General features: G+C 47.2%; 1 protein-coding gene and 1 long non-coding RNA gene across 6 annotated transcripts in view; one reads left to right on the forward strand and one right to left on the reverse strand.

The window, feature by feature from the left end:
• Positions 1–4,447: 4,447 nt before the first annotated feature.
• The window catches only part of BMERB1 (bMERB domain containing 1), a 148,759-nt gene continuing 125,434 nt past the window's right edge, over positions 4,448–27,772 (reverse strand). Inside the window, exons 3-6 of the mRNA XM_055253427.2 lie at positions 24,286–24,359; positions 11,388–11,502; positions 9,492–9,574; positions 4,448–5,711 (exon numbers count right to left, since the gene is read on the reverse strand). Coding sequence (XP_055109402.1) covers positions 5,599–5,711; positions 9,492–9,574; positions 11,388–11,502; positions 24,286–24,359 — 385 coding nt within the window. The 3' untranslated portion in view covers positions 4,448–5,598. The remainder of the gene's footprint in view (positions 5,712–9,491; positions 9,575–11,387; positions 11,503–24,285; positions 24,360–27,772) is intronic.
• Positions 18,774–27,664, forward strand: LOC134733586 (uncharacterized). Of its 5 annotated transcripts, XR_010117210.1 has the most exons (4): positions 18,774–19,177; positions 24,047–24,450; positions 25,324–25,415; positions 26,506–27,664. It is a non-coding gene; the product is annotated as an uncharacterized lncRNA (long non-coding RNA). The 5 variants fall into 5 exon arrangements; XR_010117209.1 differs by lacking the exon at positions 25,324–25,415 and having other exon boundaries at positions 18,778–19,177; XR_010117211.1 differs by lacking the exon at positions 25,324–25,415 and having other exon boundaries at positions 18,787–19,177; positions 24,168–24,450.

Below are 27,772 nucleotides of genomic sequence, written 5' to 3' on the forward strand. Positions count from 1 at the left end.
CAACCTCCCAGGCTCAGGCAATCCTCCCACCTCAGCCCCCCGAGTAGCTGGGACTACAGGTCTATGCCCCCATGCCTGGCTAATTTTTTTTGTAATTTTAGTAGAGACAAACTTCTGCCATGTTGCCCAGGCTGGTCTTGAACTTCTGAACTCAAGTGATTCTCCCACTTCAGCCTCCTCAGTAGCTGGGACTACAGGTGTGCGCTACCACACCCAGCTAATTTTTTATATTTTTAGTAGAGATGGGATTTCGCCATGTTACCCAGGCTGGTTTGTTGCTTTCTAATTTTTTATTTTTTCTTTGAGACAGTCTCACTCCGTCACCCAAGCTGGAGTGCGGTGATGCGATCTTGGCTCACTGCAACCTCCACCTCCCAGGCTCAATCTATTCTCCTGCCTCAGCCTCCAGAGTAGCTGGGATTACAGACGTGTGCCACCACACCCGGGTAATTTTTGTATTTTTAGTAGAGAAGAGGTTTCGCCATGGTGGCCAGGCTGGTCTCAAACTCCTGACCTCAAGTGGTCCGCCTACCAGCCTCCCAAAGTGCTGGGATTACAGGCGTGAACCACTGCGCCCAGCCTGGTTGTTGTTGTTGTTTGAGATGGAGTCTCGTTCTGTCGCCCAGGCTGGAGTGCAGTGGCGGCATCTTGGCTCGCTGCAACCTCCACCCCCTGGGTTCAAGTGTTTCTCCTGCCTCAGTGTCCTGAGTAGCTGGGACTACTGGTGCGTGCCACCACGCTCAGCTAATTTTTTTGTATTTTTATTAGAGACAGGGGTTTCACCGTGTTAGCCGGGATGGTCTCCATCTCCTGACCTCATGATCTGCCTGCCTCGGCCTCCCAAAGTGCTGGGATTACAGGCGTCAGCCATTGTGCCCCCTGGCCCTGTGTGTGTGTGTGTTTTTTTTTTGTTTTTTGTTTTTTTGTTTGTTTGTTTGTTTTTTGAGACGGAGTCTCGCTCTGTCGCCCAGGCTGGAGTGCAGTGGTGTGATCTCGGCTCACTGCAAGCTCTGCCTCCTGGGTTCACACCATTCTCCTGCCTCAGCCTCCAGGGTAGGTGGGACTACAGGCGCCCGTCACCAGGCCCAGCTAACTTTTTTGTATTTTTAGTAGAGACGGAGTTTCACCATGTTAGCCAGGATGGTCTTGATCTCCTGATCTCGTGATTTGCCCGCCTCGGCCTCCCAAAGTGCTGGGATTACAGGCGTGAGCCACTGCGCCCGGCCCTGTTTGTTTTTAAGTGGGAGAGTCGTGTTTAAATCCCTCCGATGGGAAGAGAAAGAACAACTGGGGCTACAGTGGTGGGGAGGGAGGGAGATGAATGATGACTCTGTCACTAACAACCCCTGGGACCGTGGACGATGGATTTCCTGCCACTTCCTCATCTGTAGAATGGAAGTAATAACATTGGGCTAATGTGAGGAGAGCACCAGCCAGTGCGTGCACATTGCTCAGGGCACAGAGATGAGCTACACTAAATATTCCCATTATCACCCTCCTCCATGGCTTCTAAAAGGAGCAAGTCTAGGTGTGCAGGACCCCACCGTCTGCAAGGTTTCCCAGCTTGGAAGGTGGCCCTGGTAATCTGGAAGCATCTGGAATTATTAATACTTTCTTCTGCTCTTCTGTAACAGCTTAAATAAATTGGATTTTTCAATGTTTTCTTTTTTTAGAAAAAGCAATAGGAATAACAGGAACATACAGTAGGTGTACCCAGAGCTTAGCGGAAGTACCAGAGGCAGGATTTTGATGAGGGTTTGATCTCCTCTGGTTCGCTGGATCTGTGAGTGACTGCTCTATAACTGGCCTGAGGTCAGACCTCCCTGACCCCCCACCACCTCCCCCTTTTTTTTTTTTGAGACGGAGTCTCGCTCTGTCACCTAGGCTGGAGTACAGTGTCGCAATCTGCTCACTGCAAGCTCTGCCTCCCGGGTTCACGCCATTCTCCTGCCTCAGCCTCCCAAGTAGCTGGGACTACAGGCGCCCGCCACCACGCCCGGCTAATTTTTTTGTATTTTTAGTAGAGATGGGGTTTCACCATGTTAGCCAGGATGGTCTTGATCTCCTGACCTTGTGATCCGCCCACCTCGGCCTCCCAAAGTGCTGGGATTACAGGCTTGAGCCACCACACCCAGCCCCCTGCCCACCCCCCTTTTTTTTTCCCGAGATGGAGTCTCACTCTCTTCCCTAGGCTGGAGTGCAATGGTGCGATCTCGGCTCTTTGCAACCTCCGCCTCCTGGTTTCAAGCAATTCTCCTGCCTTAGCCTCCCCAGTAGCTGGGATTACAAGTGTGTGCCACCACACTTGCTAATTTTTGTATTTTTAGTAGACACGGGGTTTCACCATGTTGGCCAGGTTGGTCTGGAGCTCCTCCTGAACTTAAGTGATCCTCCCATCTCAGCCTCCCAAAGTGCTGGGATTATAGGCATGAGCCACAGTGCCCAGCCTTGGCCCACATTTTTTATGGTGAAAAGAGGGCGGTGGGCCCTTTGCAGCCTGAGTTTTCACTGCACCTTGGAGAGGGAGGGGTCTGTGGTGGGTGGAATTGGGACCTCCCCAAATGCATGTCTACCTGGAGCCTCAGAATGTGATCTTGGTTGGAAAGAGGGTTTTTGCAGAAGTAATTAAGGAAAGGGTCCAAATGAGATCATACTGCATTCGGGTGGCCCTCAGTCCAATGACTGGTGTCTTTATAAGATGAGAGGGTGCACAGAGGCACATATACAGCGGAGAAGGCCACGTGGAGACAGAGGTGAAGACTGGAGTGTTGCAGCCAGGGAATTGCCAAGGTGCCAGGAGCCACCAGAAGCTGCAAGAGGCAAAAAAAGATTCTTCCCCACAGAGGGAGCAGGGCACCGCAGACAGGTTGATTTCAGGCTTCTGGCCTTTAGGACTGTGAAAGGAGACAGTTCCACTGTTTTAAGCCACCCAGTAGAAGGTCATTCATTATGGCATCCCCAAGACATGAAGACAGTCTGCCTTCATGCTTGGTCTGGGTTGGTGAAGGAGGACATGGGGTCCTCTGAGGCCATCGTGGTGGCACTGAGTAGCCTGAGGGACCATTTTCAGCATCAGAATGGTGGGAAGTGGTGTGCAGACCAAAGCCTCGAACACGCAGAGTGGGAGGACTGAGGTCTAGCAGCCTGCTGGGAGGGCCTGTCCAACCAAAGACCTTTTGATCTACAATTTTTTTTTTCGAGACAAAGTCTCGCTGTGTCACCTAGGCTGGAGTGCAGTGGTGCAATCTCAGCTCACTGTAACCTCTGCCTACCATGTTCAAGAGATTCTCCTGCTTCAGCTTCTTGAGTAGCTGGGATTATAGGCACAGGTCACCACACCCAGATAATTTTTGTATTTTTTGGTAGAGATGGGGTTTCTCTGTATTGGCCAGACTGATTGCGAACTCCTGGCCTCAAGTGATCAACCTGCTTCTGCCTCCCGAAGTGCTGGGATTACAGATGTGAGCCGCCACACCCAGCCAATTTACAAATATTTTGAAAATGCTACTTATGAGTGGCCCAATAATTTTATTTCTAGGAGTTTATCTTAAGGAAAAATAAAAAATTCAGATGAAATCTTATCCCCCTAGATGTTTATCAAGACACTATTTTTTTTTTTCCAGGGGGTGTGATCTTGCTCTGTCGCCCAGGCTAGAATACAGTGGTGTGATCATGGCTCATTGCAGCTGGAACCTCCCAGGCTCCAGCAATCCTCCCACCTCCCAAGTAGCTGAGACCACAGGCCCGCGCCACTGCATATGCCCAGCTATTTGTATTTTTAGTAGAGACAGGGTTTTGCCATGTTGCCCAGGCTAGTCTTGAGCTCCTGGACTCAAGCAATCCTCCCGCCTCAGCGCCTGGCCCAAGACACTTTTTTTTTGTTTTTTTTGAGATGGAATCTTGCTCTGTCCAGGCTGGAGTGCAATGGCAGGATCTCAGCTCACTGCAACCTCTGCCTCCTGGGTTCAAGCAATTCTCCTGCCTTAGCCTCCCAAGTAGCTGGGATTACAGGCACCCACCACCATGCCTGGCTAATCCAAGACAGTATTTATAAGAAAACCTAGAACCAGTCTACAAGTCCAATAGTGAGGAAATGGTTAGGTGAATTACAGTAACAGACATTACAGTTAGGTGATTACTAAACAGACATTGGTATGATTTATGAAGAGTGTTTAAGGTTTACAAAGAGCTTTTAATGATGTGGAAGACGGTGGTGGCATAATAAGTGGGAAAAAAGCTGGTTATAAATGATATAATATGATGTCAACGATGAAAAAAATGCACAAAAAAAGACTTTTTTAAAACGTCGAAATGTCAAAGTGGTCTCTAGTTGGAGGAATAATGTTTTTTTTTTTTAAAAAAACAAACTTCTTCATACTTTTTGTACTTTTAAAATGATTTACTATGTACATGGATTACTTCCATAATCAAGAAAAAAAGTAAAAACTTTTAAAATGCCGAAAACGTGGTTTCCATTTTTATTTTCTCTGATGGGTGACTGCACATCAGCGAATCTTGAGTTATGCTAACTACTTAGGCCGGTCACGACACACACACATACAGAGAAGTCATACGGGCTGTACCGGGCTGGCTGTCGCAAATGTACATGGAATTACACAGGTTGAAGTTGTTTGGCAGCTAGTTAACATACGCCACCCAATGACGGGACACAATCTGGTCACATGCTGCCTCTCCCGCCTGTTGCTGTTGTTTACAAAGATCCGTGTGTCGGGCTGGCAAAGTGGTGTCCTGCTGGCATCTCTGTGGTGGCCCCGGAGTGGTGGAGTGCCCAGGTCAGCATCTACTCTGGGTCCCATTCTCAACTGTCCTGGCCTTGACATCAGAGCTTCTGGTTCCCTGCTGGCTCTTCTGCACACTGGATCCATGCCAGTCCAGGCCCCCTCCAGGCACACACCTGGGGCAGACTGAGAGCACACTGGACACTGTCTTGATGTGAACTGTGCCCAGACACAGGATGGGGGGAAGCGGGAGATGTGACCACAACACCACACACAAGCTCGATCTTTACAGATGGGCCCTCTGGGTCTCTGGGAATGCTATATGGGTGGTGCCCGAGAGACATGGGGGCCATGTGGAGCCCTCCAGGGCACAGTTGCTGGGAGAGGACAGACAGGGGAGGGGACCTGTGCCCATGTGCCTAGCTCTGAGAGCAGAGCTAGGAGGGTGGATGGGGAATGTGTCCGACATGGTGCTAGACTTTTGAGAAGTCACGACTACACACAGCTGGGGAGCATGCCCCTCTCCCAGTTCATTCACACGGTGGGTTAGATACAGCTAGAGAAGTGGAGATATGCTTTTTTGAGGGAGGACCTTTCCTGGTGGTTGGATAAACAGTGAGACAGACTCCTGGGTTCGGCATGCTCTGGGGAGGACCATGCGACGGTGAGGGACTCCCTACTGCTACACTCTGTACAGGGTGGCCGGGCCCGCCTGCCACGCCCATGGCCTCTGGCGACAGTCACGGGCTTGCCTTCAACCCCTTCTGCCTTGGAGAGCTCTTGGGCCCCGGTGAAATGGGGGCTATAAAGACAAGAGGGTAGGGGGGTCCCCATGGCCCCAGGGCACCCCACTTGGGGGCTACATGATGTTGCACTGGGTAGCCCCACAACAATCCTTGATGAGTGCCAGCCCCGTCTTGGCCACCGTGGGCTTGCTAGGTGGGGGCTCTGCTTTCTTCTCTGCCCGGGAGCCTGCAGCAAGATGTGGGCACAGGGAGAGGGGGAGAAAGGAACAGAGAGAGAGAGGTGAGGTGAGAGAAGCCCCGACCATCTGCAGCCCAGCCCCACTGCAACCCCTGGCCAGGTCTTATTCCGGGCCTTGTTCAGGTGGTATGGAGAGCTGATGCACATTTTATATGATCCTCAGCCGGTCCTCATTTTATGGTCCTCATTTTATATGGTCCTCAATGCTCAGCTTCCAACCCTAAATTTCAGCCCTTCTCCTAGTCAGCTCTTATCATCATTGTACCTGCCAAGCCTAGCACAGGGCCTGACGTCCAAGAAGTATTTGGTAAATAGATAAGAGAGAAATTTTGTTCCAGTCACTTCAATCTGAGGGCTCATATTTTTCAATTTTTGAAAATGCTCATGCATTGTCTTTTCAGATACCTCCACCTCCCATTCTCTGTTTTACCTCCTAGAATACCTATCACATGTAAGTTGGACCTTCTCACTCTATCCTCTCAGTATTATAACTTCTCTTTCATATTTCCCATCTTTTTTTCTCTTTGGGCTGCATTCTGTGTAACTTTCTCAGGGTTGTCTTCCAATTTATAAATTCTCCCTTCAGCTGTGTCTCTGTATTTAATCCATTGAGTTTTTACTTTATTGATAAAAAAAAAATTTCAGAAGGCCAGTTTTTTGCATGTCTATGTATTCTTTTTTCACAGCATCTTACTATTTCATTTTGGGTTTATTCCTTCTCTTAGCTCTTTGATAATTTAAAAGTACTTAGTTTATTTTCCTCTTTAAATAGTTCTATCATTTTTGGTTCTTGGGAGGACATTCTCTTTGGTGCATCTACTGATTCTCCTCATGGTGATTCAGTTCTTCATGGGTTTTTCTTTTCTTTTCTTTTTTTGAGATGGAGTCTCGCTCTGTCACCCAGGCTGGAGTGCAGTGGTGTGATCTTGGCTCACTGCAACCTCCGCCTCCCAGGTTCAAGCGATTCTCCTGCCTCAGCCTCCTGAGTAGCTGGGATTACAGGTGTGTGCCACCATGCCCGGCTAATTTTTGTACTTTTAGTAGAGACAAGGTTTCACCATGTTGGTCAGGCTGGTCTCAAGCTTCTGACCTCATGATCTGCCCACCTCGGCCTCCCAAAGTGCTGGGATTACAGGCATGAGCCACTGTGCCCAGCCGGGTTTTTCATTTTTATTGAGGGCTCATCTTCAAGAGGGTTGCTTTTTTCTGTGAGAATACTGTGTACCATGGAATCCAGAAGAATCCCTACTGAGCAGTTTTGCATTTGCTAAATCTGCTAGGATCCCAGAGATTTCACTGGTTTTACAATAGTTTTTATTTTTCAACTTGGAATTCCAGTACCAGATGAGTAGGGCAAAGTTGGCCCCTTGCATGTGATGCATGCTTGGTGTTTTGATTTCTTGCCAGAATCATTTCTTTTTTCCACCCATAACCCAATAGAGAAGGCAAGTTTCCTTGCTCCTCCTCCATGCTGCTAGGTGGAGTTTTTCTACCTTGCCTTTCATGAAAGGGTCCATCGAGGAGGATGCTGGCCTTAGGCAGTGATCATGTGCCTTGTGGTTATAAGAGCCAGCAGAAGAGATCATTGCCCTTCTCTTTCCTTACTCCCTCCAACCATGTTTCAGAGGATGTTAATGAAAACTGGGTTTGTAGTTTTATAGGCAGTGGCAGCTTTTGGTTTTTGTCTTCCCAGGAAGATTTCAAGTCCCTCTTCCTCTAACAGCTCATGTCCCTGTGGCTGCAGGAGTGGGCAAGTTATACATTCCTGGCCAATCCCAGTACCCCCAGCCTCTTGGTGATGGTAATGGATCTAAGAGGTGGGAACATAATCCAAGAAGCACTGATCAGAATCTTTCCCTGAGACTTATGTATTTCGATACCAGGGAAAAGAATCTGTGGCATTGCCTCAGAGTTGCTAAGCTATGGTTCTAGGGTTCTGGTCCCATGGAGAAGGCCTGTGTTGTAGGAAAAAAATGATGCTTGCATGCAAAGAGAGGTAGAGATGAGAAAAAGAGAAAAGTAGGGGAGGTAATAGTGTTCAGTCCTTGAGGCTCTAGTTCATGTTGCTCTTTCTCCAACAAATTCCTTTTTTTGCTTAGACCAGTTTGAATTGTGCATCCATTTCTCTCTCTTTTTTTTTTTTTTTTTTTTTTGAGATGGAGTCTCGCTCTGTTGCCAAGGCTGGAGTGTAGTGGCGTGATCTCGGCTCACTGTAAGCTCCGCCTTCCCGGTTCACGCCATTCTCCTGCCTCAGCTTCCCAAGTACCTGGGACTACAGGCACCTGCCACCATGCCCAGCTAATTTTTTGTATTTTTAGTAGAGATGGGGCTTCACTGTGTTAGCCAGGATGGTCTCCTGATCTGTGATCTGCCCGCCTCGGCCTCCCAAAGTGCTGGGATTACAGGTGTGAGCCACCGCGCCCAGCCAGGCATCCATTTCTTATAACCGAAAGAGGCCTCACTAATACAGCAGTTAAACACATTTGAGAAATGCTGGGTCAACAAAGAAAAGACAGTTTCTTGACAGCAGGATCCATTATCACTTTAATATCCTAATAGACATTGAGACTCTCCAAATACAGGGTCAAGTAAACAGCATTTCTCAAACTTATTTTATACAAAACCCTCTTTGCTCTGAGGATCTCATGAGGTTAATATTCTGAGACGTATGCTTCTGGCTTCTCCAGAGATTCCAGACCTAAGAGAGGCCAGAGCTCCCTAAGCCTCAGTGGCTACCCAATTCCTTCTATGAAATGAACCAAACTTTGCAGTTAGGGAGGAACAACTACCAGGACCAGGTACATAGTTTGCAGAGTTCAATGCAATATGAAAATGTAGGGCCCCATGTTCCAAACATATTAGCAATTTCTTTTTTTTTTTTTTTTTTTTTTGAGATGGAGTCTCGCTCTGTCGCCCAGGCTGGAGTGCAGTGGCGCGACCTCGGCTCACTGCAAGCTCTGCCTCCCAGGTTCACGCCATTCTCCTGCCTCAGCCTCCTGAGTAGCTGGGACTACAGGCACCTGCCACTGTGCCTGGCTAATTTTTTGTATTTTTGGTAGAGACGGGGTTTCACCGTGTTAGCCAGGATGGTCTCGATCTCCTGACCTTGTGATCCGCCCATCTCGGCCTCCCAAAGTGCTGGGATTACAGGCGTGAGCCACCGCACCCGTCCGTATTAGCGATTTCTAGACAGCAACAGGAGAACATTAAACCAAGCATGGCACCCTTCTAAGCATGAGGCCTCAGGCAACTGCCTGCAAGCCCATGAGGCTGGTCAGTCATGAGGCCCCAGGCAACTGCCTGCAGGCCCGTGAGGCTGGTCCTGCCTGCTGTCATCCCATGCTCAAATCTGATCTCTAGAAAGCAATTTGTTGTGCCCCTTATGGCTCCCAGACTTCTTTGAAATAGCCTTTTTTATTTTTATTTTTTTTTAGACAGAGTCTTACCCTGTCACCCAGGCTGGAGCACAGTGGCCCAATCTCGGCTCATTGCAACCTCCACCTCCCAGGTTCAAGCAATTCTCCTGCCTCAGCCTCTTGAGTAGCTGGGATTCCAGGTGTGTGCCACCATGCCCAGCTAATTTTTGTATTTTTAGTGGATATGGGGTTTCACCATGTTGACCAGGCTGGTCTCAAACTCCTGACCTCAGGTGATCCACCCACCCTGGCCTCCCAAAGTGCTGGGATTACAGGCATGATCCACTGTGCCTGGCCTGAAATATCCTTTTCTCCTTTGTTGGGGAGGGGAATGAATAATGTTTATACTCACTGGCTGGAGATTTGGTTACTTTGTCTAGAGGTTTTAACTTGATTCTCAGGAAATCAGCCATTTCCTTGTCTTCTTCTTGCTCCCTGTGAAAGTAGATGGGTAAAAGAAAAGGAAATATACAGCAAGCAAGGAAAGCATCAAGGAACCAAGGAAATAAACCAATAGGTTAAGCAACAGGCTTTGTGGATGGTGCATGTATGTTGTTGTGTGTTATGCGTGTACAGTATATATATGTTGTATCTGATGAACCTGCTCTGAACCAGAGACACATATCGATGACAGGGTAAATGCTTACACAGAGGTAGGTAAGAGACCGAAGGGCAGAGGCAGGGACATTACAGGACCCTGCTGGGGGGTCAGTGAGTGAGGCAGCACCTCTCCTGACCTAGTATTTTGAAGCCACCCTATTCACCTGCACTCCCACAAAGTAAGAGGCAGGTTTCAGAGAGCAAGTCACCCCACCTCTTCCAAGGATCACCAAGATAAAGTAGGTGGGTGCAGACTTGCTGAACTGCCTTGAAGAGACAGAGTATTTCTTTGCCACCCAGGCTGGAGTGCAATGGTGCAATCATAACTCACAGAAGCCTTGAACTCCTGGGCTCAAGAGATCCTCCCACCTCAGCCTCCCAAGTAGCTGAGACTATAGGAGCACTCCACCACTCCCAGTTAATTAACAAAAATTGTAGAGATAGGAGGGTCTCACTATGTTGGGGCAGCTTGTCTGCCTGCCCAGGACTGGCATTGATAATTTCTTCTAGATCTGCAAGCAGAACCAGAGGTAAGGAGATTATAATATTTGTTGTAGTTTTTTGTGTTTGTTTTGTTTTGTTCTGTTTTTGAGATGAAATCTCACTCTGTCACCCAGGCTATAGTGCATTGGTGCAATCTTGGCTCACTGCAACCTCTGCCTCCCAGGTTCAAATGATTCTCCTGCCTCAGCCTCCCAAGTAGCTGGGATTAGAGACATGCGCCACCACACCCGGCTAATTTTTGTATTTTCAGTAGAGACGGGGTTTCACGGTGTTGCCCAGGCTGGTCTTGAACTCCTGACTTCAGGCGATCCACCCACCTTGGCCTCCCAAAGTGCTGGGATTACAGGCGTCAGCCACTGTTCCCGGCCATAGAATATGATATTTGGGTAGGAGGGGAAGTTGGTTTCTCTCATTAACCAAGACCACCGCGGCATGAAGAAGGGCAGTGGAATTGCTAGTCCCAGGACCCTTGAAGAAAGGTCACTGAGGACACAGAGAATAAAGAGCAAGTTACCCTCTGGGTTGGAAGGGCCTCTTTGTGAAAGGCCCTAAAAACTTTGCTCTGGTGTAAGAAAACAAAAATCAAGAACCAACGTGTACAGCTTTCCACATTTTCAACATTTACAACATATTTTTACACTGCAGCTCCAGGGCTCTGGTTGTCCAGGTCAAGGTGGCGGATGCAAAGAGAAGACCCTGATACTTAGAAAAGGGCATTGGAGCCACTAAGGGGAAGGGAAAGGGGAGAACAAAGCCGGGAGGTTGGGAGGGCAGGGGTTGGGAGCAAGTCAGTTCAGGTGGCAGTTTCTGTAAAAACAGACAGCAGAAGTTTCAAGACATTGCCTTGATGAGTGAGAGGATGTGAAGGAAGCTCTGCCATGTATTATGGGATGTGACACCTCCCTGGTCACCTCCTGGAACAACACTCCCTCAAGAGGCACAGATTTGAAATTCTCTTGAGTATGAAATGAGTTCTCAAGCCAGAAGGGCTGGGGTTCCTTGGGATTCAGTGTCCAGAGACTGTGGGCCAAGGCCGTGCCTGTTAGGCCAGGCTGTGAGTCCCAGGAGCAGAAGATGCGTTCTGGAAGGAAGCAGAAGGTTGCTGTCCTGCAGCCCAGTGCTCGGGTACCCGCAGTGCACTCACCTTAACCGCTCGACCTCTGCATCATCCACCAGGAAGTCTCTCTTCTGCACCAGTTTGTGGATCTTCTGGATTAGCTCATCCTCTCTCTGCTTCTGCAGTTTGGTTTTTTCTTTTTCTGGAAAGAAGAAGACATCAACAAGAACACAGATGAGCATTTTGGGAGGCCAAGGGGGGCGGACCACTTGAGGTCAGGAGTTTGAGACCAGCCTGGCCAACATGGTGAAACAACCCCATCTCTACCAAAAACACAAAAATTAGCCAGGCGTGGTGGCACACGCCTGTAATCCCAGCTACTCAGGAGGCTATCAGCCACCATCTCGGGAGGCGGAAGAATTGCTTGAACCTGGGAGGCGGAGGTTGCAGTGAGCTGAGACTGCACCACTGCACTCCAGCCTGGGCAACAGAATGAGACTTCATTTCAAAAAAAAAAAAACTACAGAGAGACAGATGGGAGGGTGACCACTAAAAGCACTTGAGCTGGCCAGGTGCAGTGGCTCACACTTGTAATCCCAGCACTTTGGGAGGCTGAGGCGGGCGGATCACGAGGTCAGGAGATCAAGACTATCCTGGCTAACACGGTGAAACCCCGTCTCTACTAAATACAAAAAATTTGCCAGGCGTGGTGGTGGGCACCTGTAGTCCCAGCTACTCGGGAGGCTGAGGCAGGAGAATGGCGTGAACCCAGGAGGCGGAGCTTGCAGTGAGCCGAGATCACACCACTGCACTCTAGCCTGGGTGATAGAGCAAGAATCCGTATCAAAAAAAAAAAAAAGCACGTGAGCTGAGTGGCCAGGATTGGAGTCCTGACTCTGCCCTTCCACCCTCTGGATGAACTTGGAGAAGCAACACGACCTCTTCAAGCCTCAGTTTTCTCAACTGTAAAATACACAGTGAGGGTTAAAATGGGAGTAATGGGCCGGGCACGGTGGCTCATGCTTGTAATCCCAGCACTTTGGGAGGCCGAGGCGGGCGGATCACGAGGTCAGGAAATCGAGACCACGGTGAAACCCCGTCTCTACTAAAAATACAAAAAATTAGCCAGGCGTGGTGGTGGGCGCCTGTAGTCCCAGCTACTCGGAGAGGCTGAGGCAGAAGAATGGTGTGAACCCGAGAGGCGGAGCTTGCAGTGAGCCGAGATTGCGCCACTGCACTCCAGCCTGGGAGACAGAGTGAGACTCCGTCTCAAAAAAAAAAAAAAAAAAAAAAAAATGGGAGTAATGGTCTGGGCATAGTGCCTGCCGCCTGTAATCCCAGCACTTTGGGAGGCCGAGGCAGGAGGATCACTTGAGGCCAGGAGTTCAAGACCAGCCTGGGCAACATAGTGAGACCCTCCTGTGTCTACAAAAATTTTCTTTGTAAATTAGCCACGTGTGGTGGAGTGTTCCTGTAGTCTCAGCTACTTGGGAGGCTGAGGTGGGAGGATCTCTTGAGCCCAGGAGTTCAAAGGCTGCAGTGAGTTATGATTGCACCATTGCACTCCAGCCTGGGTAACAGTGAAAGACCTTGTCTCTTAAAAAAAAAAAAAAATTAAGAGGACAGGGTGAGCGTGGGGAGGGAGAACATCAGGAAAAATAGCTAAGCATGCTGGGCTTCATACCTATGTGTTGGGTTGATAGGTGCAGCAAGCCACCATGGCCCACGTTTACCTATGTAACAAACCTGCACATCCTGTATACAAAATTGCATAGAATTTTGAAATGCAGTAATGTTAGTAAATGGCTTAGTGGAGTGCTTGGCCTTGGCTGACAGCCTTCAGTAAATGGTCATGACAAAGCCAGGGGGTGAGAAGAGGCTCAGATAGGGGTGCTGGGAGGGAACTAGTTTTTTTTTTTTTCCCTTTGGTGAGCGTAAACCAATTTACCAGAAGAAAATCATCCATGCTGACGACCTTAACCCTGTCCCAAAACACCAAGTGCTAGGATGCCAAAGAGAAAAAATAAAAAAAAGAGAGAGGGCTGAAGATGAGGTATGAGAAAATTAAGAGGCAAAAACTTAAATCCACTTGGGCTCTTTCCGCTCAAATCCCTTCAGAATAAAAAATGTGGGGCAGCTTGTCTGCCTGCCCACGACTGACGTTGATAATTTCTTCTGGATCTGGAAGCAGAACCAGGGGTAAGGAGAACATAATATTTGGATAGGAGAGAAAGTTGGTTTCTCTCATTAACCAGGAGTCCACCAGTGCACAAAGAAGGGCAATGGGCTTGCCAGCCACTCCCCATTCCCAGCCATTGGTGCATTGGATGATGGCGTCACTGCTCCTGCCATGGAAAGTCTTGTGGGTCGGGTCTGATTCCCTAAATCACTCATCAGCACCACAGAGCCGCTCCCTGCCCTCTCCAAGCACGCACCAACACTCATGGACTCACCAGGACCCCTGCTCACTCAGGAGCTCGTGGTGTGACTTTACTCTCCAATAACCATTGACAGCACTCTGACATTCCCAAGTACCCTCCACTGCTCTCTAGATCTTAGCCACAATCACCCAACAACTGGCTGGGCCCCCAGCATCTGCAAACTTCTGTCTCCAGGCCACTCATCCACGTCTTCTGTCACTCGCCAATAGAGGCATTCCCCAGCCTCAGCTGCAGCAACTCCCAGGAGAAACCACCTACTCACACAAGTGGCCTGCGTCAGCTCACAGACCTATGACTAGCCCAAGTCTCCAAGTCATTGGCCAATGCTGCTCACATGCGTGGGTGCTACATAGCTTTCCCATCATCTCCCACTTGCCTACAGGTGCCACCCACTGAGATCCTAACCTCCATGGTCATAGTATTAAGAAATGAGGCCTTTGGGAAGTGAGTAGATTATGAGGGTAGAACCCTCATGAATGGAATTAGTGCCCTTATAAAAGAGGCCCAAGGCAGCTTGTTTGCCCCTTCCACCACACAAGGACGCAGTGAGAAGCTACCATCTATAAGGAACAGGCCCTCACCAGGCACTGCATCTGCCAACACCTTGATCTTGCACTTCCCAGCCTCCAGAACTGTAATGTTGTTTACAAGCCCCCAGTCTAGAGCAAGCCACAGGGACTAAGGCACCCCCAAAGTTCATGTGTGCCCTATTTGGAAATAGTTTTCCCCAGTTTATGTCTCTTCTATTTGGAAATAACTCTACTTCCAAAGTAATTTGGAAGTTGCTTTGCACATGTAATTATAATAATTAAGCTAAAATGAGGTCATACTTATTAGCATGGATCCTAAACCCAATGACTTGTGTCCTTATAAGAAGAGGAAAGAGACCCAAGCATGGTGGCCTGCACCTGTAATCCCAGCTACTTGGGAGGCTGAAGTAGGAGGATCAGTTAAGCCTGGGAGTTCTAGACCAGCCTGGGCAACACAGCCAGACCCTGTCTTTTAGAAAAAAAAAAAAAAGAGGAGAAGAGGAGAAGACACACAGACACACACCGGGTCATGTGAAGACGGAGGCAGAGATTGAAGTGGTGCAACTACAAGGCAAGCAATGCCAAGGATTGTGTGTGCTACTGTTAGAGTAGGTAGCCAGGAAGCCATGAGCAAGAAAGGAGAGGGGATTTTCCCCAAGGAATGTCAGGCAACCATCAGGTGATGTCAGGCAGTTGTTAGAATTGTCTCTCTAAAATAATAATTGGTCATAGCTGGTGCCAGGGAAAGGCCATTTCCCAATAGATAGAAAACATCTGAAGTGATCAGCAGCTTCCCCATGAGATCTCAGGAGTTGGGCGATTGGGCTCAAGCATGCACACTAAGAGGCAAAATGGCGGAGTCTAACTGGTATATGACCTTCCTCTAGGAACACTCAACTGGTGAGGGAAAAACATCTCAAATAATCAGGCACATGACTTCTGTAAATGCGCTGTGTTTGCGGCCTCTCCCAAGCACTGGCAGGCCACTGCGCATGTGCACAACCTGCCCTGAGGAAAAAGAAAGGGAAGACAGACATAAAACCCTGGAACACGCCAACATATAAAACCCCAAATCAAAGGTCAAACGGTGCACTTGGATCTCTCAAATCACCCACTTGGCCGTCTTCCAAGTGTACTTTACTGCTTTTCATTCCTGCTCTAAAACTTGTTAATAAACTTTTGCTCCTTCTCTAAAACTTGCCTTGGTCTCTCACTCTGCCTTATGCCCGCTGGTGGAATTATTTCCTCTGAGGAGGCAAGAATCAAGTTGCTTCAGACTCGTATGGATCTGCTACTGCTATTGATACAGGAGTTAAGAAGAAATTATTTAGGCAGATAGCTTAAGGAAGTCCTCAGTAAGGTTTTCCTTTTAATGAAAAGCAGCCCCCAAATCATTTTCTTTTCTAACAAGGAGCAGCCAGTAAAATCTAGCTGTAGACATAGTCAAGGGAGCTGGAAGCTTACACGGGTGAGTGCTGGCAGCTGTGCCCATAGGAAAAGGCTATCTGGTCTAGGTGTGTTCAAAATGGCGGCTCCATGCTCCCTTCTCTTTGTCAGCCATGTGTACAGGAGACAACATGGCACCACCCAAGTGGAAAGTGCATTTGCATAATAATATTAGGGTGGAGTGGCCAGCCTTCCCCATGTGCTATGTAAACGTCATACCTGCTCCAACCGATCTGTGGGCGCTATGTAAATCAGACACCACCTCCTCAAGCTTGCCTATAAAATTTGGTGCACTCTACCACAGGCCGGAATTCCCATTCAGGGACTTCTCGAGAGAGACAGAGAGAGCTGTTCTCCTTTCTCTTTCTTTTGCCTATTAAACCTCCACTCCTAAACTCACTCCTCTGTATGTCAGTGTCTGCGTCCTTAATCTGCTTGGAGAGAGACAACGAACCTTGGGTATTTACCCCAGTCAACAACGCTACTTCACTAACACTACCAGAAGCTGAAAAGAGGCAAAGGAGTCTCCTCTAGAGCCTTAGGAGGGAACATGGCCCTGTTGACACCTCGATTTTGGATGTCTGGCCTCCAGAACCGAAAGAGAATACATTTCTGTTGCTTAAGCCATCCAGCTTGCACCAATTTGTTAGCCAGCTCTGGGAAATGAATGTAATGCCCTAGGGCTTCAGGAGACACCACTGGCCTTCCAGTAATTGTTTGTTTTGTGCTTACATAAGCTTGGATGGGTTTCTGTACCTTTCAGCCAGACTAATCCTTGGAGAGCTGTGAAATGAGAGAGTGGAACAGGTCTGGTGGTTCCTAACCCTCACTGCTTATCACAATCATGTGCGAAGCTTTAAAAATTGCCAATGCTTGGCCAGGCACGGTGGCTCATGCCTGTAATTCCAGCACTTTGGTAGGCTGAGGCGGGCAGATCACGAGATCAGGAGGTTGAGACCATCCTGGCTAACACAGTGAAACCCAGTCTGTACTAAAAATACAAAAACAAAATTTGCCAGACGTGGTGGTGGGCGCCTGTAGTCCCAGCTACTCAGGAGGCTGAGGCAGGAGAATGGCGTGAACCTGGGAGGCGGACGTTGCAGTGAGCTGAGATTGCACCACTGCACTCCAGCCTGGGCGGCAGAGCGAGACTGTCTCAAAAAAAAAAAAAATTACCAATGCTTAGCTGGGCATGGTGGCTCACACCTGTAATCCCAGTACTTTGGGAGGCTGAGGCGGGTGGATCACCTGAGATCAGGAGTTCAAGACCAGACTGGTCAACGTGGTGAAACACTGTCTCTACTAAAAATGCAAAAATTAGCTGGGCTTGGTGGTGGCGCATGCTTGTAATCCCAGCTACTTAGGAGGCTGAGGCAGGAGAATCACTTCACTTGAACCCAGGAGGTGGAGGTTGCAGTGAACCGAGATCTTGCCACTGCACTCCAGCCTGGGTGACAGAGCAAGACTCCGTCTCAAGAAAAAAAAAAAATTAATAATGCTGAGACGGATCAACTGAGGCAGAAGAATATGGTCTGGAGGCAGGGAACTTAGGGCCAACTTCTTAGAAGTAAATCAAAAGAAAAACCCCAAGTTTCCACACCTAAGTAACAAAAGGACTGGAGGCTATTCCCTTTGCAAACCCTCCTCCTTTTCTGTGTGGCAGATGAGAAATTGAAAGTATCTCTGATTGGTTGCAGAAAGCAACCACAAAAGCTTTCTGCAATCAATCAGACTAATTGTGGGCCACTACTTCATTTACATAGGGTGTACACCAAACAGCCAACGGGAAACCTCTAGAGGGTATTGAAACCTCAGAAAATTCTGTAATGGGGCTCTTGAGCCCCTAAGCTCAGGCACACTCCCACCCTGTGGAGTGTACTTTCATTTTCAATAAATTTCTGCTTTTGTTGCTTCATTCTTTCCTCGCTTATTTTGTGTGTGTGTGCATTTTGTCCAATTCTTTGTTCAAAACACCAATAACCTGGACACCCTCCACCAGTAACACAGGGACTCCCTTTTGGGGCCTGTGGGAGCACTCCCACCCCAAGCATGGAAATAAAGGAAAATCTTGAGTCCGCTCAAAGGAAATTCTAGGCACCTAGCTAGCCTTGAAAAGTCAATAAGCAACTTATGAGCAAGAAAGTAATAATAGCCTAAAACAATAGCCAAGGAAGTTAGAATCTGGAGATGTTTTGTTTTCTATAGAAACTGAAGATAAACATCTTAGCACATATGTCTGAGTTGTTTTTCAGAAACCCAGGACCCTACCAAATGGATCCACTGGCATATAAGATGTCAGATAAGGGAAGACTAAGGACTGAATTCTGACCATCTTTCCTTGTTCTAAGTGTCTTCCAGAGAGGCCTGGAGGGAGTCACACCCATGGGCCAGGGCTAACGTTCTTTTTTGCTGACCCCCGATTTTTATTATTTTTATTATTTGTTTATTCATTTATTTGAGGCAAAGTCTTTCTCTGTCGCCCAGGCTGGAGTGCAGTGGCACAATCTTGGCTCACTGCAACCCCCCTCTCCCGAGTTCAAGCAATTCTCCTGCCTCAGTCTCCCGAGTAGCTGGAAGTACAGGCAGGCGCCACCATGCCTGGCTAATTTTTGTGATTTTAGTAGAGACGGGGGTCTCGCCATGTTGGCCAGGCTGGTCTCAAACTCTTGGCTTCAAGCAATCCGCCCACTTCGGCCTCCCAGTGTGCTGGGATTATAAGCGTGAGCCACTGCACCTGGCCTTGACCCCCGATTTTTAAACAAAGCTTCTCTTCCTTAACCAATTGCAAATTAGAAAATCTTTCAATCTACCTATGACCTATAAGCCCCAGCTTCAATGTGTGCAGCCCTTTTAGGCCAAAACCAATATGTAATCTCAATGTATTGATTTACAATTTTGCCTGCAACTTCTGCTTGACTGAAATTTACCCCTGCCTTTAAAAACCCGCACTGAAATCACCATTGCAAAGTTATAACAGAGACAGTGAAAGAGATCCGACCTAATCAACTCCATCTTGCTTCTAACCTCCAAGCTGTCCTTATTCATTCCTGGGCATAGGCTGAACTAACTTTGGGAGGAACTTAGTTTATCATTTAAAACAAAGACGATAACAGCCTTTTCCCAAAACAAACTCCCTTCTTGCCTGGGAACTAGACTGCATTTGTAGGTGATATGGTTAGGCTTTGTGTCGCCACCCAAAACTCATCTTGAATTATAATCCCCATCATCCCCACGTGTCAAAGGAGAGACCAGGTGGAGGTGACTGAATCACGCGGGCAGTTTCCCCATGCTGTTCTCGTGATAGTGAGTGAGTTCCCGTGAGATCTGATGGTTTTTTAAGGGTTGGGCAGTTCCGCCTGCGTTCATTCTCCTTCCTGTCACCTCGTGAAGAAAGTGCCTTGCTTCTTCACCTTCCACCAGGATTGTAAGTTTCCTGAGGCTTCCCCAGCTACGCCGAACTGTGAGTCAATGAAACCTCTTTCCTTTATACCCAATCTGGGGCAGTTCTTCACAGCAGTGTGAAAATGGACTTAAATTAACCACAAGATTAGGAATTATGGTTTAGGAATCACACAGCTGGAGGCTATAAGATGCTGACCCTCCCCAAATTACTCCTGAAGATAACACCACTATTGTTAAACCCAAGATCAGTGCTTGAGATATTTTGCAGACCCTGCACTTGATGGGTCAGTGAGCACCACCCAGACTGATAAAGTGGCTCATCTGATCTTGTGGCCCCAACCCAGGAACTGACTCAGTGCAAGAGCACAGCTTTGACTCCCTATGATTTCATCTCCAACCCAATCAATCAGCACTCCATACTCACTGCCCCCCACCCCCCATCCACCAAATCATCTTTAAAAACTCTGATCCTGGAATGCTCAGGGACACTGATTTGAGTAATAATAAAACTCCAGTCTCCCTCACAGCCAGCTCTGCATGAATTACTCTTTCTCTATTGTAATTCCCCAGTCTTGATAAATCAGCTTTGTCTAGGCAGAGGGCAAAGTGAACCTGCTGGACAGTAAATTACCTATAAGCCATTGAGGAGGTCAGGCTAGGAGCATTAGCTGCCCAGTACTCCTTGCTTGGAGCCTTGCAAATAAACTTCTTCCTTTTCACCACTGCAAAACCTCTGGGGAGATAGCTGGTCTTACTGTGCCAGCTGAGCAGACCCAGTTGTATTAGTCCATTTTCACGCTGCTGATAAAACCATACTCAAAACTGGGTAATTTATAAAGAAAAAGAGGTTTAATGGACTCACAGTTCCACGTGGCTGGGGAGGCCTCACAATCATGGCAGAAGGCAGCAGAGAAAATGAGAACCAAGTCAAAGGGGAACCCCTTATAAAACCATTAGCCTCGTGAGACTTATTCACTACCATGAGAACAGTATGGGGGAAACTACCCCCCATGATTCAATCGTCTCCCACCAGGTCCCTCCCACAACACAGGGGGATTATAGGAGCTACGATTCAAGAGGAGATTTGGGTGGGAACACAACCAAACCATATCACTAGTTGAGTTCTATTACAATGCGAGAGTCCAAAGCCAACAATGCCAGATCAATTGCTTTGGGGTTTCTAGTGGGTGGAGAATAGACTTTGGTACTTTTCCCTCATTCCTTTGTTGTTTTATGTTTGACATTTAACTTTTTCTTGGTAACAGCTTTCTTGCAATATGATTCACATACCATGCAGTTCATCTGTTCCAAGTGTATTTGCAGAGTTGTGCAACCATCACCACAATCCATTTTAGAACATTTTAATCACCCCCAAAAGAAACCCCATACCCACTAGCTGTCACTCTCTTTCAATTAGGAGAGTCTATTCACTCGTCTATCCTTAGGGCCTGCACAGTGCTGGGCACGTAGTAAATACTCACGAAAGCTAGAGGATTCAGTTCTACTGTCATTGTGCACACTACCCCTACAACAAGACTGTGTCGAAGACTCCTACACCTTGCCTTTGTCATTTATGGGATATTCACAACAACCATGCGGGGGTAGTATTATTGGCCTCATTTTCCCAACAAGGAATTCAAGGCTCAGAGAAATTAAGTCGTGAACTTTCACGAAGTTCACCTGCCTGCTAAGGCTGAATTCAAACCCAGATTGCTGCACCCTAATTACTAAAGTAGTAGTTCCTATGTGGGGGGCTGTAACCTGCCAGGTGTCTGAGAAGGTCTCAATCAATCTGGAGGTTTATTTTGCCAAAGTCGAGGAGGCGCCTGGGAAAAAGAGACACAGGTAGCAGTAGGATCCCTGGCCTGTGCTTTTTCCTGCAGAGGATCTTAAGGACTTCAATATTTAAAGGGGAAAGAGGGGACAGGAAGGGGAGGATTGCATTATCTGGCCCTCAGTGAATCTGCATTTTACATAGGATAAAGGAAACGCCGAGTAGAGGAGGAAGTCAAATATACATTTGTCTCCGGGTCCCCTACCTGTGAGGATAAGCTGTTAATTTACATTGACAGGGTGAGGGAAGCCCCTGGGAAGATAAGTGGCCTTTTATCTTGCAGTTATCTGTTTAGGAGAAAAAGAAAGGCAGTTTTGGCTGGGCGCGGTGGCTCACGCCTGTAATCCCAGCACTTTGGGAGGCTGAGGTGGGTGGATCACGAGGCCAGGAGATCGAGACCATCCTAGCTAACACGGTGAAACCCAGTCTCTACTAAAAATACAAAAAATTAGCCGGGCGTGGTGGCAGGCGCCTACAGGCTCCCAGCTACTCAGGAGGCTGAGGCAGGAGACTGGCATGAACCCAGGAAGCGGAGCTTGCTGTGAGCAGAGATCGCGCCACTGAACTCCAGCCTGGGGAACAGAGCAAGACTCCGTCTCAAAAAAAAAAAAAAGTAGGTTTTTGTATGACTCATAGTTCCTAAGCTTAACTTTTCCTTTTGGTATAGTGAATTGGGGTCCTGGGACTTTATTTTCCTTTCACAGGGCAATGTTGCACGCCCCCCTGACCTCACTTGGGGTACATTCAGCAACATCCGTACATCTGTAGACATTTTTGGTTGTCACTGTCAGAAGGGTTTGAACTACAGTGACTCCATCTTGAACAGGGGCTGGGTGAAATAAGGCTGAGACCTACTGGGCTGCAGGCCCGGGAGGTTAGGCATTCTAAGTCACAAGATGACATAGGAGGTCGGCACAAGATACAGGTCACAAAGACCTTCCTGATAAAACAGCATCAGTAAAGAATCCTGCCAAAATCCACCAAAGCCAAGATGGCGATGAAAGTGACCTCTGGTCGTCCTCACTACTCATTATATTCTAATTATAATGTATTAGCATGCTAAGAGGCACTCCCATCAGTGCCATGACAGTTTCCAAACGTCATGGCAACATCAGGAAGTTACCCTATATGGTCTAAAAAGGGGAGGAACCTTCAATTGTGGGAATTGTCCACCCCTTTCCCAGAAAACTCATGAATAATCTACCCCTTGTTTAGCATATAATCAAGAAATAGCTATAAGTACAATCAATCGAGGAGCCCAAGCTGCTACTCTGCCTACAGAGTAGCCATTCTTTTATTCCTTTGCTTTCTTAATAAACTTGCTTTCACTTTATGGACTCGCCCTAAATTCTTTCTTGCTCTTGGTCCAAGAGCTTTGGGGTCTGGATCAGGATCCCTTTCTGGTAACATCACTATTGCAGGGTAGCAGGGAGGTAGGTTGTGCTAATGGCCTATAGTGGGTAGAGGCCAGGGATGAAACTCAACATCCCACAAGACACAACACAGAGCCCTGTACCCCCAACAAAAAATGATCAACCCCAAAGGAAGATACTGACATTTGTCAACCCCAAATGTCAATAGTTGAAGGTTGGGAAACACTACAAGGCTCATCATGCTGCACTTGTAGCTCAGTAATAACTGCCACTTATGGGCACCCACTGTGTGCTGGGCCCAGTCTCTTTCCGCTAACTTGGGGGCTCCTTGAGAGTGGATAACCATTCTCTGTTCACTGCACGTCCGGCTCCTAGGTTCAGGGCTTGCTGCAGAACGGCCTCTTGGGACATACTTATTGAACTGACAGCATGGCAAAAACATTCAAGTCAAGGGCAATGGTGGGTGCTTCTCTGGCCTATTTGAAAACACCTTTGCAAAAGTGATAACAGTGAGAAAATTAGGACAGTGAAAGGGATCTGATCTAACCAACCCCCATCTTGCCTTTAACCTCCAAACTGCCCTTAATCATTCCCAGGTTTAGGCCATGCTAGTTTTGGGAGACATTTAGTTTATAGTTTAAACGATTATAACTCTTCCCACCAACTAAACTGCCTTTATAAAGCTAATAAAAGGCCCCCATGTTAGACGGATGGGAGGAGGTTGAATTCTGCTAAGGCGTAGACATAAATGACTACAGCCATTATTTCAGAGGTCACAAGATTCACAACTTCCCCAATTACTCCTGCAGATAACATCACTATTGAAGAACCTAAGATCAGCCTTTTGAGATATCGTTTTAGGTTTTGCATTTCTGATGAATGATGATCCACGTGGACCTGTCACCCAGAAGTGGACTTAGCACCCTTGAGAACCATTTTTCACACACTGATGATTGCATCCCCAACCAATCAGCAGCGTCTATTCTGGTATAGTTTGGATGTGTGTCCCCACCCAAATGTCATATTGAAATGTAATCCCCAGTGTTGGAGGCGTGGCCTGATGAGAGGTGATTGGATCATGATGGAGGTTTCTCATGATGGTTTAGCACCATCCTCCTTGGTACTGTCCTTGTGATAGTGAGTTCTCATGAGATTTGGTCTTTTAAAAGTGTGTGGCACCTCCCCCCTCAATCTCTTGCTCCTGCTCTGCGCACGTGACATGTCTGCTCCCTTGTCTTCCGCCATGATTATAAGTTTCCTGAGGCCTTCCAGCAGCTGAGCAGACACCAGCATCATGCTTCTGGTACAGCCTGCAGAACTGTGAGCCAATTAAACTTATTTTCTTTATAAATTACTCAGGTATTTCTTTCTTTTTTTTTGAGTCAGAGTCTCGCTCTGTCACCCAGGCTGAAGTGCAGTGGTGAGATCTCACCTCACTGCAACCTCCACCTCCTGGGTTCAAGCAATTCTCCCACCTCAGCCTCCTGAGTAGCTGGAATTACAGGCACCCGCCACCACCCCTGGCTAATTTTCATATTTTTAGTAGAGATGGGGTTTCACCATGTTTGCCAGGCTGTTCTCAAACTCCTGACCTCAAGTGATCTGCCCCCTCAGCCTCCCAAAGTGCTGGGATTACAGGCATTAGCCACCGTGCCCGGCCTCTTTATGATATTTATACTCAATGAATTAGGCCCTCTTACTATTACTACCCAATTTTCAGAGGAAGAGAAATTGAGTCTCAGAGAAGTACAGTGACTTGCCCAAGGACAGGAAGGTGACCAGAATTCACTAGGACTTGAACCCAGGTCTGCCTGACTCGAAGCTGTGTTTGACACATGCAGTCGGGGAGCACTCCATTGCAAGAATGAGGCTCTGTCTTCCAGACCCAGGCGTACAGATGGGCCAGGCTGGGGGCCCCCGAGCACCTGCTTAGAACAAGATGAAGTTGCAAATGGTTACCTGGGATGGCGACCAAGTTCTGCAGCTCCTGCTTCAAGTCCATGATGTCCTTGCAGAGCTGGATGTCATCCATCCTGGGGAAACAGGACACCACCAACAGCAGGTTACATCAGCAGAGCATTACACCCTGAGCATCTCCCGGTTAATACAAAGAAGCTGTTAAAGGTGAGTTATCTTTTGAAGAGGCCACACATGCTCATTGTTGAGGTTTTCCCTCAAAAGGAAAAAGCCAAACACTGCATCCCACCACCTAGAAATGATCAATCACTGTTTTTTGTTTGTTTGTTTGTTTGTGACAGAGTCTCACTCTGTTGCCCAGGCTGGAGTGCAGTGGCATGATCTCGGCTCGCTGCAACCTCCGCCTTCCGGGTTCAAGCGATTCTCCTGCCTCAGCCTCCCAAGTAGCTGGGATTATAGGTGCCCGCCACCATGCCCAGCTAATATTTTTTTGTATTTTTAGTAGTATTTTTAGTAGAGACGGGGTTTCACCATGTTGGCCAGGCTGGTCTTGAACTCCTGGCCTCAAGTGATCTGCGCACCTCAGCCTCCCAAAGTGCTGGGATTACAGGCATGAGCGGCCACGCTTGGCCATCAGTCACTGTTAATAACACCTCGATAGAGCTCCTTCCAGTCTTCATGTGCCTGGCTTCGGTTTGCTTATATGAGTGGCTTCATGTGGCATATTCAGTTTTGTTTTTCAGCTAATGTTTATGTTTTTTAAACATTACAGAAATTCGCAACATAGAGGAAAGTCTCCCTCTGTCCTTCAGAGAGAATCATTGTCAACAGTTTAGTTTGTATTGCTCTGGATTTTTTAAAACGTTATTTTTATTTTGCAAATGTTTAAATTTTTTTTTTACTTTTGGAGATAGAGTGTCGCTGTGTTGCCAGGATGGAGTGTAGTGGTGTGATCATAGCTTACTGCAGACTTGAACTCCTGGGCTCAAGGGATCCTCCCACCTCTGTACAACCCCTCCCAACCCCGGCCCCTACGGAATAGCTGGGACTACAGGCTAATTTTTAAACAGTTTTTTGTAGAGACAGGGACCTCGCTATGTTGCCCGGCTGGTCTTGGATTCCTGGCGTCAAGCAATCCTCCCACCTCAGCCTCTCAAAGTGCTGGGATATAGGTATGAGCCACTGCACTCAGCCTCCTCCAGATTTTAAAAAAATGCATATGCTTATAATATCATATATGACACCATTGTTATTGTACACAAATTTTTTGCAATTTGCTTTTTTCCATTTAATAATCTTTAATAGTCTTGATCATCTTTCCATACCGGTATATGCAAATCTCCACATTTTTAGTGGCTGCGTAATATACCATTATACTGATATACAGTCATCTATTTTATTTTTATTTTTTAAATTTATTTTTATTTTTATTTTTTTTAGACAGAGTCTCACTGTATCACCCAGGCTGGAGTGCAGTGGTATGATCTTGGCTCACCGCAACCTCCGCCTCCCAGGTTCAAGTGATTCTCTGGCTTCAGCCTCCAGAGTAGCTAGTAGCTAGGATTACAGGCGGGAGCCACTGCACTCATCTGATAATACAGTGATCTATTTAACTATAATTTATTTAACTATTCCCCTATTCATAGACATCTTGGTTGTTTCCTAATACATTTCTAGGATGGATTCCTAGACATGCAATTGCTGGGTCTAGTGACATGAACACTTACATTGTAGTAGGAATTTCCAGATTGCCCTCCAGAGAGATCGTGCGTGACATTACCAACAGTGTGGCCGTGGGGGACAGTGGGTGGTGGCTCCTGTCATCTCAGTAACTGGGTTGCTTTTGCAACCCAGTTTTGCATTACACATTATAATTTTGCATTACACATTATGGTTTTGTGTGTGTGCTACAAAAATTAACTCATCTTGCTGTAAACAGTATTTTAATGGCTGTCTGCAATTTCACAAATGAGATGCATCAGGATTGTGCTAATTATGCTCTCATCTTGATTACTAAGTCTGGCTTTTCAGGTTTGAGCAATTTTGGCCACTGCAGGATGAACATCACTTCCTCTAAGGCTTTTTCTCCATGCTGGATTATTTGGGGTTTAGATTGTCAGAAGTGGAACCACTGCATACAAAGGGCTTGATATTTCCATAGCTGTTGAGATGTATCTTCACATCGCTTCCCCGTGATATATAGGTTCACATTCACTCTGCTTGTCTTTGTCTTTGTTGTTCTTGTTTTGTTTTTTGAGACAGGGTCCTACTGTATCACCCAAGGCACAATCATAGTTCATTGCAGCCCTGAACTCCTGTGCTCAAATGATCTTCCCACCTCAGCCTCCGAAGTAGCTGGCACTACAGCTGTACAGCCACCATGCCCAGCTCATTCTTTTAATTTTTAAACTTTTCATAGAGATGGGGTCTTGCCGTTTACCAGGTTGGTCTTGAACTCCTGGCCTCAAGTGATCCTCCCGTCTTGGCCTTCCAAAGTGCTGGGATTACAGGTGTGAGCCACTGCACCTGGCCTGCACGTCTTTATTGAACATCTACTATGTTGGGCATTGTTGTCATCTCTGGCGCTTGCAGCAGCAAAGAAGACCAAGCCCTCACAAAGATGACATTTTGCTAGCAGAGACAGAAGGTAAACACAAATACGATATTTCAGATGTTACGAAGAAGACTGAAGCAGCTAAGGGATGTAGTGGGTCAGCTTGGAGCCAATATCTTACTTTGCTCCTGACAACTATCCTAGGAAAAGCCAGAGGACAGAAATCATATTTTCATTTTACTCGTGCGGAAACAGGTAAAGAGGCTCAACTGAGTACACACAGCTCATGGGGGCAGGACAATAACTAGAAATCGACCCTTCGGAGTCTGGTCCACTGATCTTTCTGCCTCATTCCTCAGCGTCTCCATCAAGGGCTGGGGCTGCTGACTTCTTTCAGCAGTGCCATCTGTAGACCGGCATGGGGCCCTGTCTTAGTCTGTTGAGTGTTGCTATCAAGGAATGCCTGTGGCTGAGTACTTTTTTTTTTTTGCATAAAGGAATATAAAACTATTAACCACTGTTCACCGGTATTTACAATAAAGTAAACAATATACAATTGGATAACATTCTTACTACAAAGTTTTTCTTCCTGGCTTTTGCTAAATCAGTAAAGCAAACCGAAGATTGAGCCTACATGTGAGGAATGAGTTGGGGTAAAGAAAAAACATGTAGGTCAATAGGTTAGATTACAAAAGGTTGTTCACACATTTATGGCAGCAAGTCCTAAACTGCCAACATCTCTAACCATCTGATTAGGTTTCTATGAGCCAAGTCTTACATATTCCATTCATCATGACCTTTTAGTCAATGTACCAACAGGGATTTCAACATTTTGTTAAGGAATGGCCCACTAGGGAAATTTTTAAATGTTCATTTAACTTAGTTTTGTTTAGCTAGTTAAAACACACTAGCATTTGTCTAGTTTCCTCATCTGGATGTGGAAACCTGCTGTGATGGCAGTGATAAAATTTTTCC

This window comes from Symphalangus syndactylus, chromosome 18 (genome assembly GCF_028878055.3).
Source record: "Symphalangus syndactylus isolate Jambi chromosome 18, NHGRI_mSymSyn1-v2.1_pri, whole genome shotgun sequence".
Lineage (NCBI taxonomy): Eukaryota > Metazoa > Chordata > Mammalia > Primates > Hylobatidae > Symphalangus > Symphalangus syndactylus.